Below are 13,181 nucleotides of genomic sequence, written 5' to 3'. Positions count from 1 at the left end.
TCCCAGCTTCCGCAGCCACCCAATCTGAAGGTGGAAATGTTGTGACAATCCTTCAGATTGGAATTGCTTCAAGGGCAGGGAACATGTCTACCAACTCTGTTGTATAATAATAAAAATAATCATTATGGTATTTGTTAAGCACTTACTATGTGCCAGAAACTAAGCACGGGGGTGGATAGAAGCAAATCAGACGGGGCACAGTCCCTCTTCCACTTGGGGCTCACAGTCTCAATCCCCATTTTCCAGATGGTGTAACTGAGGCAACAGAGAAGTGAAGTGATTTGCCCCAGGTCACCCAGCAGACTAGTGGCGGAGCCAGGATTAGAACCCATGACCTTCTGACTCCCAGGCTCCTGCTCTATCCACTACGCCACGCTACTCTCCCAATTACTTAGTATGGTGCTCTGCACCCAACAAGCACTCAATAAATACCATTGATTGATTGAGTGATTCACCTGAGCCGGGGGAACGCCTCAAGTTCATGTCTGTGTGTTCCCTGTCTTACCCTCTAATAATGGCAGCCCAAGAGGGCAGGAACCATGTCTTCTCCACCCTTTTCCCTTCCCCCATTGCTCAGCACAATGGGAGTGTGTGTGTCCACTGTCTCCCCCCCCTTCAGAATGACAGCCCTAAGGAGGCAGAAATTGTGTCTCCCCCATACTCCTAGTTCGCTCCCCCTGGGCAAAGCTCCGTATTGAGGTGATTCGGAGGGTTCCAGGTCCATGTGGGGGTTGAAGAGAGCGCATACGACCAGAAGAGATGGTGAGGAGGAGGAAGACAGACTTGTTGTGGAGGAACAAGAGGAAGATAAGACTTATGGGGAGGAGGAGGAGAACAGAACCTGTTGGGGAGGAGGAAGAGGAGGGGGATAGACTTGGGTGGGAGAAGGGGGAGGAGGAGGAGGAGGAGGGCAGACTTTTGAGGGGGAAGGAGGAGATCAGACCTGCTGGGGAGGAGGAAGAGGATACAGATTAATGGGGAGAAGGAGAACAGATCTGTTGAGGAGGAGAAAAAGGAGGGGGACAGACTTGGGTGGCAGAAGGGGGAGGAGGAGGAGGGCAGACTTTTGGGGGTGAAGGAGATCAGACCTGCTGGGGAGGAGGAGGAAGAGGATACAGATTAATGGGGAGAAGGAGAAGAACAGATCTGTTGGGGAGGAGAAAGAGGAAGAGGAGAAGGAGGAAAGACCTGGATGGGAAGAGAAGGACAGACCTGTGTGGGAGGAGGCGGAAGCCAGAGTTATGGGGGAGAAGGAGGAGAGCAGACTTGTTGGGGAAGAGGAGGAGGAGAGATCTGGGCGGGGAGGAGGAAGAGGAGGACAAACCTGGGAAAGGGGGAGGAAGAGGAGGAAGAGGTAAGACCTGGGTGGAAGGAGGAGGAAGACAGACCTGAGTGAGAGGAGGAGGGAGGCAGAATTATGGGGGAGAAGGAGGAGAGCAGACTTGTTGGGGAAGAAGAGGAGGAGGAGGAGTAAGAGGATGCTAGAGTTAAGAGGAAGAAAGAGGAGGAAGGAGGAGAAGGAAGATAACTGTTGGGGAGGAGGAGGATGGACAAGGGTGGGAGGAGGAGGAAGACAGAGTTATGGGGGAGAAGGAGGAGAAGAAACTTGTCGGGGAAGAGGAAGAGGAAGAGGAGGAGGAGGAGAAGGAAAGACCTGGGTAGGAGGAGAAGGAGGAGGACAGACCTGAGGAACAGGAGGAGGAAGACAGTTATGGGGGTAGAAGGAGAGCAGAAAAGTTGGCTAAGAAGAGGAGGAGGAGGAGGACAGACCCGGGGTGGAGGAAGAGGATGCTAGAGTTATAAGGGAGAAGGAGAAGGAAGGAGGAGAAGAATAATAATAATAAAGGTATTTGTTAAGTGCTTACTATGTGCCAAGCACCGTTCTAAGCGCTGTGTGTGGGCGGGGGAGGGGGATACAAGGTCATCAGGTTGTCCCACGTGGGGGCTCATAGTCTTAATCTCTATTTTACAGATGAGGCAACTGAGGCACAGAGAAGTTAAGTGATTTGCCCAAAGTCACACAGCTGACAAGTGGCGGAGCTGGGATTAGAACCCACGACCTCAGACTCCCAAGCCCGGGCTCTTTCCACTGAGCCTCGCTGACTGTTGGGGAGGAGGAAGATGGACCTGGGTGGGAGGAGAAGGAGAAGGAAAGACCTGTGGAGAAGGAGGAGGTGAATAGCAGACTGGCAGGCTCCAGCACCAAAAGGGTAAATTGGAGAAGCAGCATAGCCCAGTGGCAAGAGTACAGGCTTGGGAGTCAGAGGTCGTGGGTTCTAATCCCTGCTCTGCTGCTTGTCTGCTGGGTGACCTTGGGTGAGTCACTTCACTTCTCTGTGTTTCAGTCCCCTCATCTGTAAAATAGGGATTAAGATGGTGAGCCCCATCTGGAACAGGGACTCTGTCCAACCGGATTACCTCGTATCATCCCCAGCGCTTAGAACAGTGCCTGGCACGTAGGAAGTGCTTAACAAAATACCAAAAAAAGAGCAGCAGTGGGAGGTGGATGGCAACCTGAGCAGGGATGTTCGCAGTCCCAAGATTCCCCACGGCTCTGGGCAGGGCTGGACCTGGCCCTCGCCCCCTTGGCCTCCCCCACGTTGCGGCCGGGCAGGGGTCCAGCCCAGCCACACCCCCCGTTGGGCTCTCCAGCCTCCTCTGACAGCACCATCCCTGCCCCCTCCACGCCCAGGAAGGTGGGCAGCACGGATTCATTCCGAGTTCCCCCCTCTTCCAGCCACCTTCCTCACCCTCTCCCTCCTCCCTCCAGGGAACCCCCACACTCAGTTATCCGAGGATTCAGATTAGTCATTTATTCATTCAGTTGTATTTGCTGAGCACTTACTGTGCACAAAGCACTGTACTAAGCGCTTGGGAGAGTACAGTGTAACAACAAAGAGACGCATTCCTGCCCGCGACGAGCTCACCGTCTAGAGGGGGAGACAGACATTAATATAAATCAATAGATTTATAGGACTTCTCCTCCCCCTGCCTCCTGCTCCTCATCAGTCGATAAATCCTACCGATTGAGAGCTTACTGCGCACAGGGTACCGTACTAAGCGCTTGGGAGAGTACAGTATAGCAGACACATTCCGTTCAATCATATTTATTGAGCGCTTACCGTGTGCAGAGCACTGTACTAAACGCTTGGGAGAGTACACTACAACAATAAACAGGCACATTTCCTACCCACAAAGAGTTTACAGTCTAGAGGGGGAGCCAGACATTAATAGAAATAAATAAATGATATATAAGTGTTGTGGGGCCGGGAGGGGGGACGATTAAAGGGAGCGAGTCAGGGCGGCGCAGAAGGGAGTGGGAGAAGAGAAAGGGTGGGCTGGAGGAGATGGGCCTTCAAGAAGGCTTTGAATGCGAAGAGAGTCATTGTCCGTCCGATTTCGAGGAGGGAGGGTGTTCCCTGCCCACCACGAGCCGACGGTCTAGAGGGGGAGACAGACATTAATATAAATAAATAAATTACAGCTCCTTCAGCTCCTCTCGCCCTTCCCTCCTCCCTATGCCAAGAGCAGCATCCATCACCAGAGGCAAACACCGCCAACAACTCAGACCCTCTGGATCGGCTCTTCCCGTCTAGCTACATCCCAAGCACTGAGTACAGATGGAAAGGTTTTCAACACCACCGGCCCCCACCAGGCCTTTTCCCTTCCAGTTAGGGTTTCACGCTCCCTCAAGGGGGCCAGGAAATATCCTCGGCGCTTACCTTGCTGTGTAGACAGCCAGGGTCAAAGTGAGTCCAAAGTCACTTGATTCAGGACTCTTCCGGGACCCAGGGCCACGGCTGGGGGGGAGACAAGGGGCACGAGGAGGTCAATCAGACCTCAGAGTGGCATGATGGTGGGTGGAGTGTGAGTTGCCACCTAATTAATGGTGGATGATGAGAGAGGGCGGGGCCCGAGGCCCCAGGGCCGGGCAGAACCGGGCTGACACACAACGCCTCTGCCCGCTGACAGGCTGGCAAGGGCAAGGACACGGCACCTGCAGGACTCCTCCAGACCCCAGACCCAGTTCCGTCTCCGGGGTCGGCCAGAGAGAAGGAGCTGGTCAAAGAGAAGCAGTGCGGCCTAGACTGTAAGCCCGTTGTAGGCAGGGAATGTGTCTGTTCATTGTTATATTGACCTCTCCCAAGCGTTTAGTACAGTGCTCTGCGCACAGCTCTCAGTAAATACGACTGACTGACTGACTGGAGGATAAAGCATTGGCCTGGGAGTCAGAAGGACGAAGCAGCATGGCCTAGTGGCTGGGAGTCACAGGGTCATGGGTTCTAATTCCGGATCTGCTGCTTGTCTGCTGTGTGACCTTGGGCAGGTCACTTTACTTCGCTGGGCTTCACTTCCCTCATCTGTAAAATGGGGATTGAGACTGTGAGCCTCACGTGGGACAGGGACTGTGTCCATCCTGATTAGCTTACATCTATCCCAGTGTCTGGCACACAGTAAGCGCTTAACAAATACCATAAAAAGTGGGGTAGGCATCAGAGGGGCAGAGATGCCCTGGCGTCCTGGGGAGGGGGCACCAAGGGCAAAGTGAGGATAAGGGGTCAGAGGCTGAGGTCAATGAGACCCTCTGAGAGTCAATCATCAGAATTACTAATACATCAGTAATAATAATAATCCTGGCATTTGTTAAAGCGCTTACTATGTGCCAAGCACCGTTCTCCGTACTGGGGTAGATACAAGGTAATTAGGTTGTCTCACATGGGGCTCACAGTCTTAATCCCCATTTTACAGATGAGGGAATTGAGACACAGAGAAGTTAAGTGACCGGCTCAAAGTCACACAGCTGACAAGTGGTGGAGGTGAGATCAGAACCCACGACCTCTGACTCCCAAGCCCGTGCTCTTTCCGCTAAGCCACAGTCAGTCGACTGTGAGGTCGTTGTGGGCAGGAATGTGGCTGTTATATTGTACTCTTCCAAGCGCTTAGTACAGTGCTCTGCACACAGTAAGCACTCAATAAATATGACTGACTTACTGACCTCTTTCTCTCACACACACTAAACACAAAATGCAAATAACAAAAGCTATAAACAGTGCATAAGAATACACTCCCACAAACACATCAACATGTCATTTACGGCTTAGAGGAAAGAGCACGGGCTTGGGAGTCAGAGGACGCGGGTTCTAATTCCGCCTCCGCCATTTGCCTGCTGTGTGACCTTGGGCCAGTCACTTAGCTTCTCTCTGCCTCAGTTCCCTCATCTGTAAAATGGGGATTAAAGACAGTGAGCCACACGGGGTCAACCTGATTACCGCGTATCTACCCTGGTGCTTAGAACAGTGCTTGGCACATAGTAAACGTTTAACAAATACCATCATTATTAGTATTATTACAAACACACAAACTCACGCACCCTGACACTTCTTAGGAGTCCGGGGAAAGATAAGAGTCCAGCAGGGGTTCATTCATTCATTCAATCGAATTTCTTGAGCTCTTACTGTGTGCAGAGCACTGTACTAAGCGCTTGGGAGAGTATAATATAATAGTCACATTCCATTCATTCATTCAATCGATTCAATAAGAGTCCATCCGGGGTTCATTCATTCATTCAATCGTATTTATTGAGCGTTTACGGAGTGCAGAGCACCGTATTAAGCACTTGGGAGAGTATGATAAAACAACAGACACATTCCCTGCCCGCAATAATAATAATAATAATGTTGGTATTTGTTAAGCGCTTACTATGTGCAGAGCACTGTTCTAAGCGCCGGGGTAGACACAGGGTAATCAGGTTGTCCCACGTGAGGCTCACAGTCTTCATCCGCATTTTACAGATGAGGTCACTGAGGCCCAGAGAAGTGAAGTAACTTGCCCAAGGTCACACAGATGACAAGTGGCAGAGCCGGCATTCGAACCCATGACCCCTGACTCCCAAGCCCAGGCTCTTTCCACTGAGCCACGCTGCTTCTCTACGAGGTTGCAGGAGGTGGGTTTGTTTGCAGCGGGAAAGAGGGGAAGGACGTGGTTTGGGGTAGAGGAAGGGGCTCAGTCTAGGTGTGTGTGTTTTGGGGGGGCATCTTCCCCCCAGAAGCGGGGGAGACAGGTCAGAGCAAGGGAACCAGGCCTCCCAGTGGAGGAGGGCCTGGAGGTAGAGAGGCCGGCGTGGAGCGGGCACTGGCTGCTGCTTTGGGAATGGCGAGGGAGGAGCTGATCCGGGAGATGTTCCCGAAGGAGAATATGGCGCCGGGCCAGGCGGAACCAAGGGCTGGGATTCCTGACTCCCTTCTCCTCTTCCCACCCAGGCGGCTGGAAGGGCGTGGATGGAAACCAGGGCCTGCCCACCGCCCCGTGCCTCTCCTTCCTCACCCGGGAGCCAAGTGCCGGGCAAACCAGTGCTCCCTTGGGGCTGGGAGGGAGAGCCAGCTGGGCGGGGTGCAGGGAGCCCTGGGCCACAGAGATCTCTGGGAGATAGCCTCTCAGAGAGAGAGGGAAGAGAGAGCTGTCACCCCATCCTCCCCTCCCTTCTCTTTCCCTCCCTGTTCCCAACTCTCCAAGCGTCCCTCTCCGCCCTTGCCGTGTGACCTTGGGAAGTTGCTTGACCTCTCTGGGCCTGTGTCTGGGAGAAGGGGTGCTTCCCCAGGGCCTGGAAGGAGGGAAGGTGCTCCAAACAAGTGTCTGAGCAGAGTGACCCGGTCCTCTTTCCTCTCTCCCCAGATTTTAAAAATTATTGTCATTAATAATAATAATAATAATAATAATGGCATGTGTTGAGTGCTTACTATGTTCCAGGCATGTTCTAAGCACTGGGGTAGATGCAAGATAATCAGGTTTGATACGGTCCCTGTGCCACATAAGGGCTCACATTCTTATTCTCCATTTGCAGATGAGGTAACTGAGGCGCAGAGAAGTTAAGTGACTTGCCCAAGGTGACACAGCAGACAAGCGGTGCAGTGGGATTGGAACCCAGGTCCTCTGACTCCCAGGCCCGTGCTCTATCCACTAGATCACGCCGCTTCTCATAACTTATCATTTAATAATAATAATAATAATAGTGTTGACATTTGTTAAGTGCTTACTATGTGCAGAGCACTGTTCTAAGCGCTGGGGGAGATACAGGGTAATCAGGTTGTCCCCCGTGAGGCTCACAGTCTTCATCCCCATTTTACAGATGAGGTAACTGAGGCCCAGAGAAGTTAAGTGACTTGCCCACAGTCACACAGCTGACAAGCGGCGGAGCCAGGATTCAAACCCACGACCTCGGACTCCCAAACCCGTGCTTTTTCCACTGAGCCACTCTGCTTCTTCTTCCACAAACGTAGGAGAGTGTGGCCCAGTGGAGAGACCCCCCCATCATGGGAGTCGGCGGCCCTGGGTTCTAATCCCAGCTCCAGCACTGGTCTGCTGTGTGACCTTGGGCAAGTGACTTCATTTCTCTGTGCCTCAGCTCCCTCACTCTGGGGATTCAATACCTGTTCTCCCTCCTACTTAGACTTTGAACCTCAGGTGGGACGTGATTTTGTTATTCCAATGCTGGAGAAGCAGCACGGCTTAGTGGATAGAGCCCAGGCCCGGCAGCCAGAAGGAGCTGGGTTCTAATCCCCGCTCTGCCACGAGTCTACGTGACCTTGGACAAGTCACTTCACCTCTCTGGGCCTCATCTGTAAAACGGGGATTAAGATTGTGAGCCCTATGGGGGGGGCCAGAGACTGTGTCCAACCCGATTAGCTCGTACCTACCCCGGCGCCGAGAACAAGCTGGGCACATAGTAGGTGCCTAAGAGTCCCATCATTATTATTACGATTACTCCGGCGCTTAGTACAGTGCCTGGCACATACATTTAACAAATACCTCAATCATTATTATTACGAGGGGAAGCCAGAGGAGGGGGGCTTCTTGGAGGAAGGGGGCTTTGAGGCGCAGTTCCTGGGAGTGGGGCGGGGGGAGGCAACGAAGGGGAGGTGGGGCAGAGGAAGTGCGGGGGTGGCAGGAACAATAACCGGGTTTCATCGTCTTTTGTTTCCTTTGGCGGATAGGTCTGCCACGCCGAACAAGGCTCCTCCACCCCCACCCCCTCATCGCTCCCGGGGCAGGAGATGATCCAGGAACTGCCCCCCTCCCCGCGCCCTCAAACACACACACCTCAACCAGTCTCCCCCCCAGGGCACCCCCAGGAGCTTGAAGGGTTGGGGGTCTGCGAAAGGAGACGCCAAGGCCTGGTCTGCCAGGGCCGGACCCGGGCAGCTGCTTTTCCCCCTCTCTGCCACCGGCCTGGTGCGTGACCTTCGCACCTGACCTGACTCTCTGGGCCTCTGTTGCTTCCTCCCGTTTCTGCAAAATGGGGAGTGACCCCAGTCCCTGATGCCCTTCCCCGACTCTCGGGAGGGGTTGTGGGATTCAAGGGAGACCGCAAAGGGGGAGCGACTCCGGGGAAATCAAGGCCCGGGGTGGGGGGTTTCTGGAGGCCTTACTGTTGGAGGAGAGGGGGAGAGCTCAGCTCCTACAGCTGGAGGTAGAGGGTCCGACTCGGGGCCAGGGAGGTTTGGATTCGGATTCAGATTCAGGGCAGAAGCCCCTCCCCTGCACCTCGCCCTAACCCCCACCCCCAGCCACTCTCTCCAACATCGCAGAGCCCTCCCCGAGGGCCGCCAGAGGCCTGGGAATGCCCTCCCGAACCAGGGAGGGAAACTGAGGCGGGGAGGCAGTGATGAGCGGTGGAGGCAGGGAGACCAGACTCCCAGAGAGTGGAGAGACCGAAGCTGGAGAGGGCAGAGGGTCAGCGAAGGGCCCGGACCCGACCGAACGCCCAGTCCAGAGCTCAGGCGGGGAGAGGCCAGGGGGAAAAAAATCCCAAACATCCCGCCCTCCCCCACCCTCGGCCCACCTTTCCTTTCCTTTCCTCTCCTCAGAGACCCCGCCTCCCCAAAACAACATCAAAGCAGCTGCCGCAGCCCCTCCCCGCCCTAGGGGCACCGTCCAGGCTCCGGATGGGGAAACTGAGGCCTAGAGAAAGGCAGGGCCCAGCCCGGGTCCCCAGAGAAATCTGGGGGGATGCTGGAGTAGATGGGGGACCCCCGGCGTCCAGCCAACCCTAGGGACTCCCTGGACTGGGAGCAGGGTCTGGACTGGCATCGGGGGGGAGGGGGATGCAGGGAAGGGGCCCCTTCTCCCACCCCCTCTGGTCTCCCCGCTCGGGACAAAGGGGCCTATTTACCCAGCGGAGCGCAAGGCAGGGCGGCCTGCCAGGGCAGTCAGCGGGCCCGGCGCCCGAACCTCCCAACCTGCCAGGGTGGCAGCCCCCGACCCCACCCCCCGCGGCCCTGGTGGAAAAACACCCGCAGGGGCCTCACCAGCTCCTCCCCTGCCACCCCTGGGGGCAGCCCCGGTGCCCGGCGGCGCCACTCGCCCCCCGAGCCGGACACGTGCCCCTGGACCCCCGGGTGCCCCCCTGGGTCGGGCGCCCGAGCCGGATTGGTTGCGGATGGGAGGGTCTCCTCTTCCCCCTAGGAACCTGGGGTGAGGCATTACGATCATCATTATTATTGTTAACAAATACCATCATTATTACCTGGTGTGAGGCTGGGATCCAGGGGGTCCCCGACACCTGTCTCCCCCCACCTCCCCTGGGGAGGCCGGAGTCACAAGGCCAGGACCAGCGGAAAAGTGGGGGAACCGGGTGAGAACGGGACAGGAGCCGGGAAACCTTCGAGGCCCCTGGGGGGAGGAATCCACTAACTCCGCCCCCGCTCACCGCGCCCTATATATCTGTACATCCCGCACCCCGGCCCAGCGCCGCCCAGGAGACTCAGAGAAGGAGCAGGAGGTGGGAGAGCAAAGAGCGGAGAACAGCGGGCAGACCCCAGGTCGTCCCCCCTCCCCCGCCGGCTCCCCCGGCCCCCCAGCCACCACCATGAGGAAGGAGGTGTGTTCCCTGGCCTTCCTCAGAGCCGTCTTCTCCGAGTTCCTGGCCACCGCCATCTTCGTCTTCTTCGGCCTGGGCTCAGCCCTCAAGTGGCCGTCGGCGCTGCCCAGCATCCTGCAGATCTCGTTGGCCTTCGGGCTGGCCATCGGCACGCTGGTGCAGGCCCTGGGCCCGGTCAGCGGAGCCCACGTCAACCCGGCCATCAGCATCGCCCTGCTCCTGGGGAACCAGATCTCGCTGCTGCGGGCCCTCTTCTACGTGGCCGCCCAGCTGGTGGGGGCCATCGTCGGGGCCGGGATCCTCTACGGCGTCACTCCTGTCAATGCCCGCGGGAACCTCGCCGTCAACTCTGTGAGTCCGGGGGTCCCGGAGGGGGAGAGAGAAGCGGGGGTCCTGGAGCCGCAGAAGAAGATCCTGGGGTCCCAGGGGTTGGGCGGGGAGCAGAGGGCCTCCTCTCTCTCTCTCACTTCCCTCCAGTTTGAACCTCTTTTCACGTGTGGGCCTTGGTTTTCCCAAGCTCTTAAATGGGGACAAGAGGCCTTGGGTGGTTGAGCTTCTCTCCCCGGCCTGGGGAAGACAGACCAGGGTAGTGGGGTGGATTTGGGGACCCCCCCGCCTCCCTCACCAGCCCACGATAGCCCAGATTCAAGCAGCCGTAGCCTCCTCCCCCTCCGGTACACCCCTGCTCCTTATCCTGCTACCTGCCCCCGTGCCCAAGTCCCGGGGGTTTAGAATTTGAGATGCTTCGGGAGGTGGTCGGGAAAACAGATTCCTTGGGACGGAGCTCAGCCTGGGAAATGCGGTTGGGGTTGGGACGGGGTGGGCTGGAAACAGGACCGGGCCGGGCCCGGGACAGAGGAAGGGGCAGGATTGGGGCCAGGATTGGCACCCGGGCCAGGGATAGGGAGAGGGATGGGTCAGAGATGGCACAGGGACAAGGTCAGAGTTGGAGCCAGGCCCTTGGGCCAGAGATTTAAGGGGAGAGGACACAGGGCACGGGGGGAGACCCCCACTCCCCATCCTTCGTTCTCCCGCTCCTGACCTGTGCTGGGGTCCACCACCCCTTGCTGACCGCCCCCACGTCAACTTCCCCTCCTCCCCCCCCCAGCTCAACAACAACACGTCATTGGGCCAGGCCGTCGTGGTAGAGATGATCTTGACATTCCAGCTGGCCCTCTGCATCTTCTCCTCCACGGACAGCCGGCGGTCCGCGCCCCTGGGCTCTCCGGCCCTGTCCATCGGCCTCTCCGTCACCCTGGGTCATCTGGTCGGGGTAAGCTGGGTGTCTGCCTCCTTGCTGAGCCTCGGGGCCTCCCTCCCCGCTGGAGACGCAGGCCCGACTTCTCCTTGGGGGTCTGCAGTGGGAGCGGGGGCGATGGCCGGAGGGGAGGGGAGCAGAAGCCCCCCACCCTCTCCCCCTCACTCCACCTTGCCTGCTCACTCGAATCCCTCTTGCTGCATAGATCTACTTCACAGGCTGTTCCATGAATCCCGCCCGCTCCTTGGGGCCGGCCGTCATCATGAAGCGCTTCAGCACCGCGCATTGGGTAAGCAGCGCTGGAGGGAAGGGGAGCGGCTGGGTTTAGCGGCAAGAGCACGGGCTTGGGAGTCAGAGGTCGTGGGTTCTAATGCCGCCTCTGCCACTCGTCTGTTGCGTGACCTTGGGCAAGTCACTTCACTTCTCTGGGATCAAGAGTGTGAGCCTCTTGTGGGATAGGGACTGTGTCCTACCTGATTAGCTTGTATCTATCCCAGAGCTCAGAACAGTATATGATACCTAATAAGTGCTTAACGAATACCATAATTATTATTATTAGGGGAGCAGAGGGAGGTGGGGACGGCCGAGGGAAGTGAGGGAAACAAGAGGGGAGAAGAGAAAGGTAGGGGAGTAGGAGAGGGGAGAAGGAGCAGGAGGAAAGGGAAAAATAGGAAGAGGGAAGGAGAGCAGGGGAGAAGGGAGCAAAAGGGTAGGGGAGGAGAAGGATTGATCTATCAATCGTACTTATTGAGGGGTTCCTGCGTGCAGAGCACTGTACTAAATGCAAATACAAGTCACTTCACTTCTCTGTGCCTCAGTTCCCTCATGTGTAAAATGAGGATCGAGACTCTGAGCACCACAGGGGACAGAGACTGTGTCCAACCCGATTTGCTTTTATCCACCCCGGCGCTTGGTACAGTGCCTGGCACATAGTAAGCACTTAACAAATGCCACCATTATTAATATTATTAGGGAGTAGGAGTGGGAGAAAGATGAAGAGGCAACCAGAGGGGAGGAAAAGAAAGGGAGTGGGGAGGAGGGGAGAAGGAGGAGGGTCTCCGGGAGGCCGAAGGGGTGGGCTGGGGGTCGCCGACCCCCGTGACGTGCTCTCTCGGTGTCCCCCAGGTGTTCTGGGTGGGTCCCATCGTTGGGGCGGCCCTGGCTGCCTTGTTCTATTTCTACCTGCTGTTTCCCAACTCGCTGAGCCTGGAGGACCGCGTGGCCATCGTCAAGGGCTCCTACGAGCCCGAAGAGGACTGGGAAGAGCAGCGGGAGGACCAGAGGGAGGAGCGGAAAAAGACCATGGAGCTGACCTGCCAGTGATGGCCCAGGGGACCCCCGGGGAGGAGGCGCTGCCCTCCGAAGCCCCCCCGGAAAACGGGAACGAAGGAAGCCACCAAAAACCGGGGCATCCCGGGGGGAATCGGGCAGGCCCTGGGGCCGCCGTCCGAGGTCATAGGTCAGAGGGGTCAGACAGGCCCGGGGTGTATTTACTGAACGCTTACTGTGTGCAGAGCACTGTACCGAGCGCTTAGGAGAGTACGCTATAGGAATAGTCGGGGCAGCTCAGGGATTTAGGAGCTGATGTTGGGCTCTGTCTCCCCCGACCCCCAAACGCCATTGCCCAGACCCCAGGAATGGAGGGGAAAGGTGGGGGGCATGAAGGGGGAGGGGCGGGGGGACTCCAGGACCTGACCATAGCTGAGCTCGAAGTTCGGGCTTTGAGCTTGGGCCCGGGCCGTCACCTCCATCCCATCCTGGTCGGCCCCACCTAGGCCGCCCCCCCCACTCCTGAGGCAGCATCAAGGGATTCTGCCGTCCCCTTCCCCAAACCCACTTTGGCAGGGTCAGACGCCCCCCCCAACGGGAAGACTCCTGCCCATCCCCCCGGCCTCCAGCCTGGGTTTGTATTGGACTGCACCTTATTTATTTTTAACCGAGGACTGGAGCTGCGGGGGGCGGGTGGGTGAGGGACAGTGGGGAGGTGGGGAGAGGGGCAGGGTGTTGTCCCCGGTTCTAATAAACCATTGACAATCATTCTCTCCT

General features: G+C 57.0%; 1 protein-coding gene across 1 annotated transcript; it reads left to right on the top strand.

Moving 5' to 3' along the window:
- The first annotated feature begins 9,865 nt into the window (after positions 1-9,865).
- On the top strand, positions 9,866-12,772 carry AQP5 (aquaporin 5). The gene is made up of 4 exons (XM_029073951.1): positions 9,866-10,228; positions 10,986-11,150; positions 11,341-11,424; positions 12,261-12,772. The coding sequence occupies exons 1-4, from the start codon at positions 9,866-9,868 to the stop codon at positions 12,456-12,458; spliced, it is 810 nt and encodes a 269-aa protein (XP_028929784.1). The 3' UTR covers positions 12,459-12,772.
- The last annotated feature ends 409 nt before the right edge of the window (positions 12,773-13,181 follow it).

The sequence above is a fragment of the Ornithorhynchus anatinus genome, chromosome 10, assembly GCF_004115215.2.
Source record: "Ornithorhynchus anatinus isolate Pmale09 chromosome 10, mOrnAna1.pri.v4, whole genome shotgun sequence".
Lineage (NCBI taxonomy): Eukaryota > Metazoa > Chordata > Mammalia > Monotremata > Ornithorhynchidae > Ornithorhynchus > Ornithorhynchus anatinus.
This window is presented reverse-complemented; position numbering and strand designations above follow the sequence as displayed.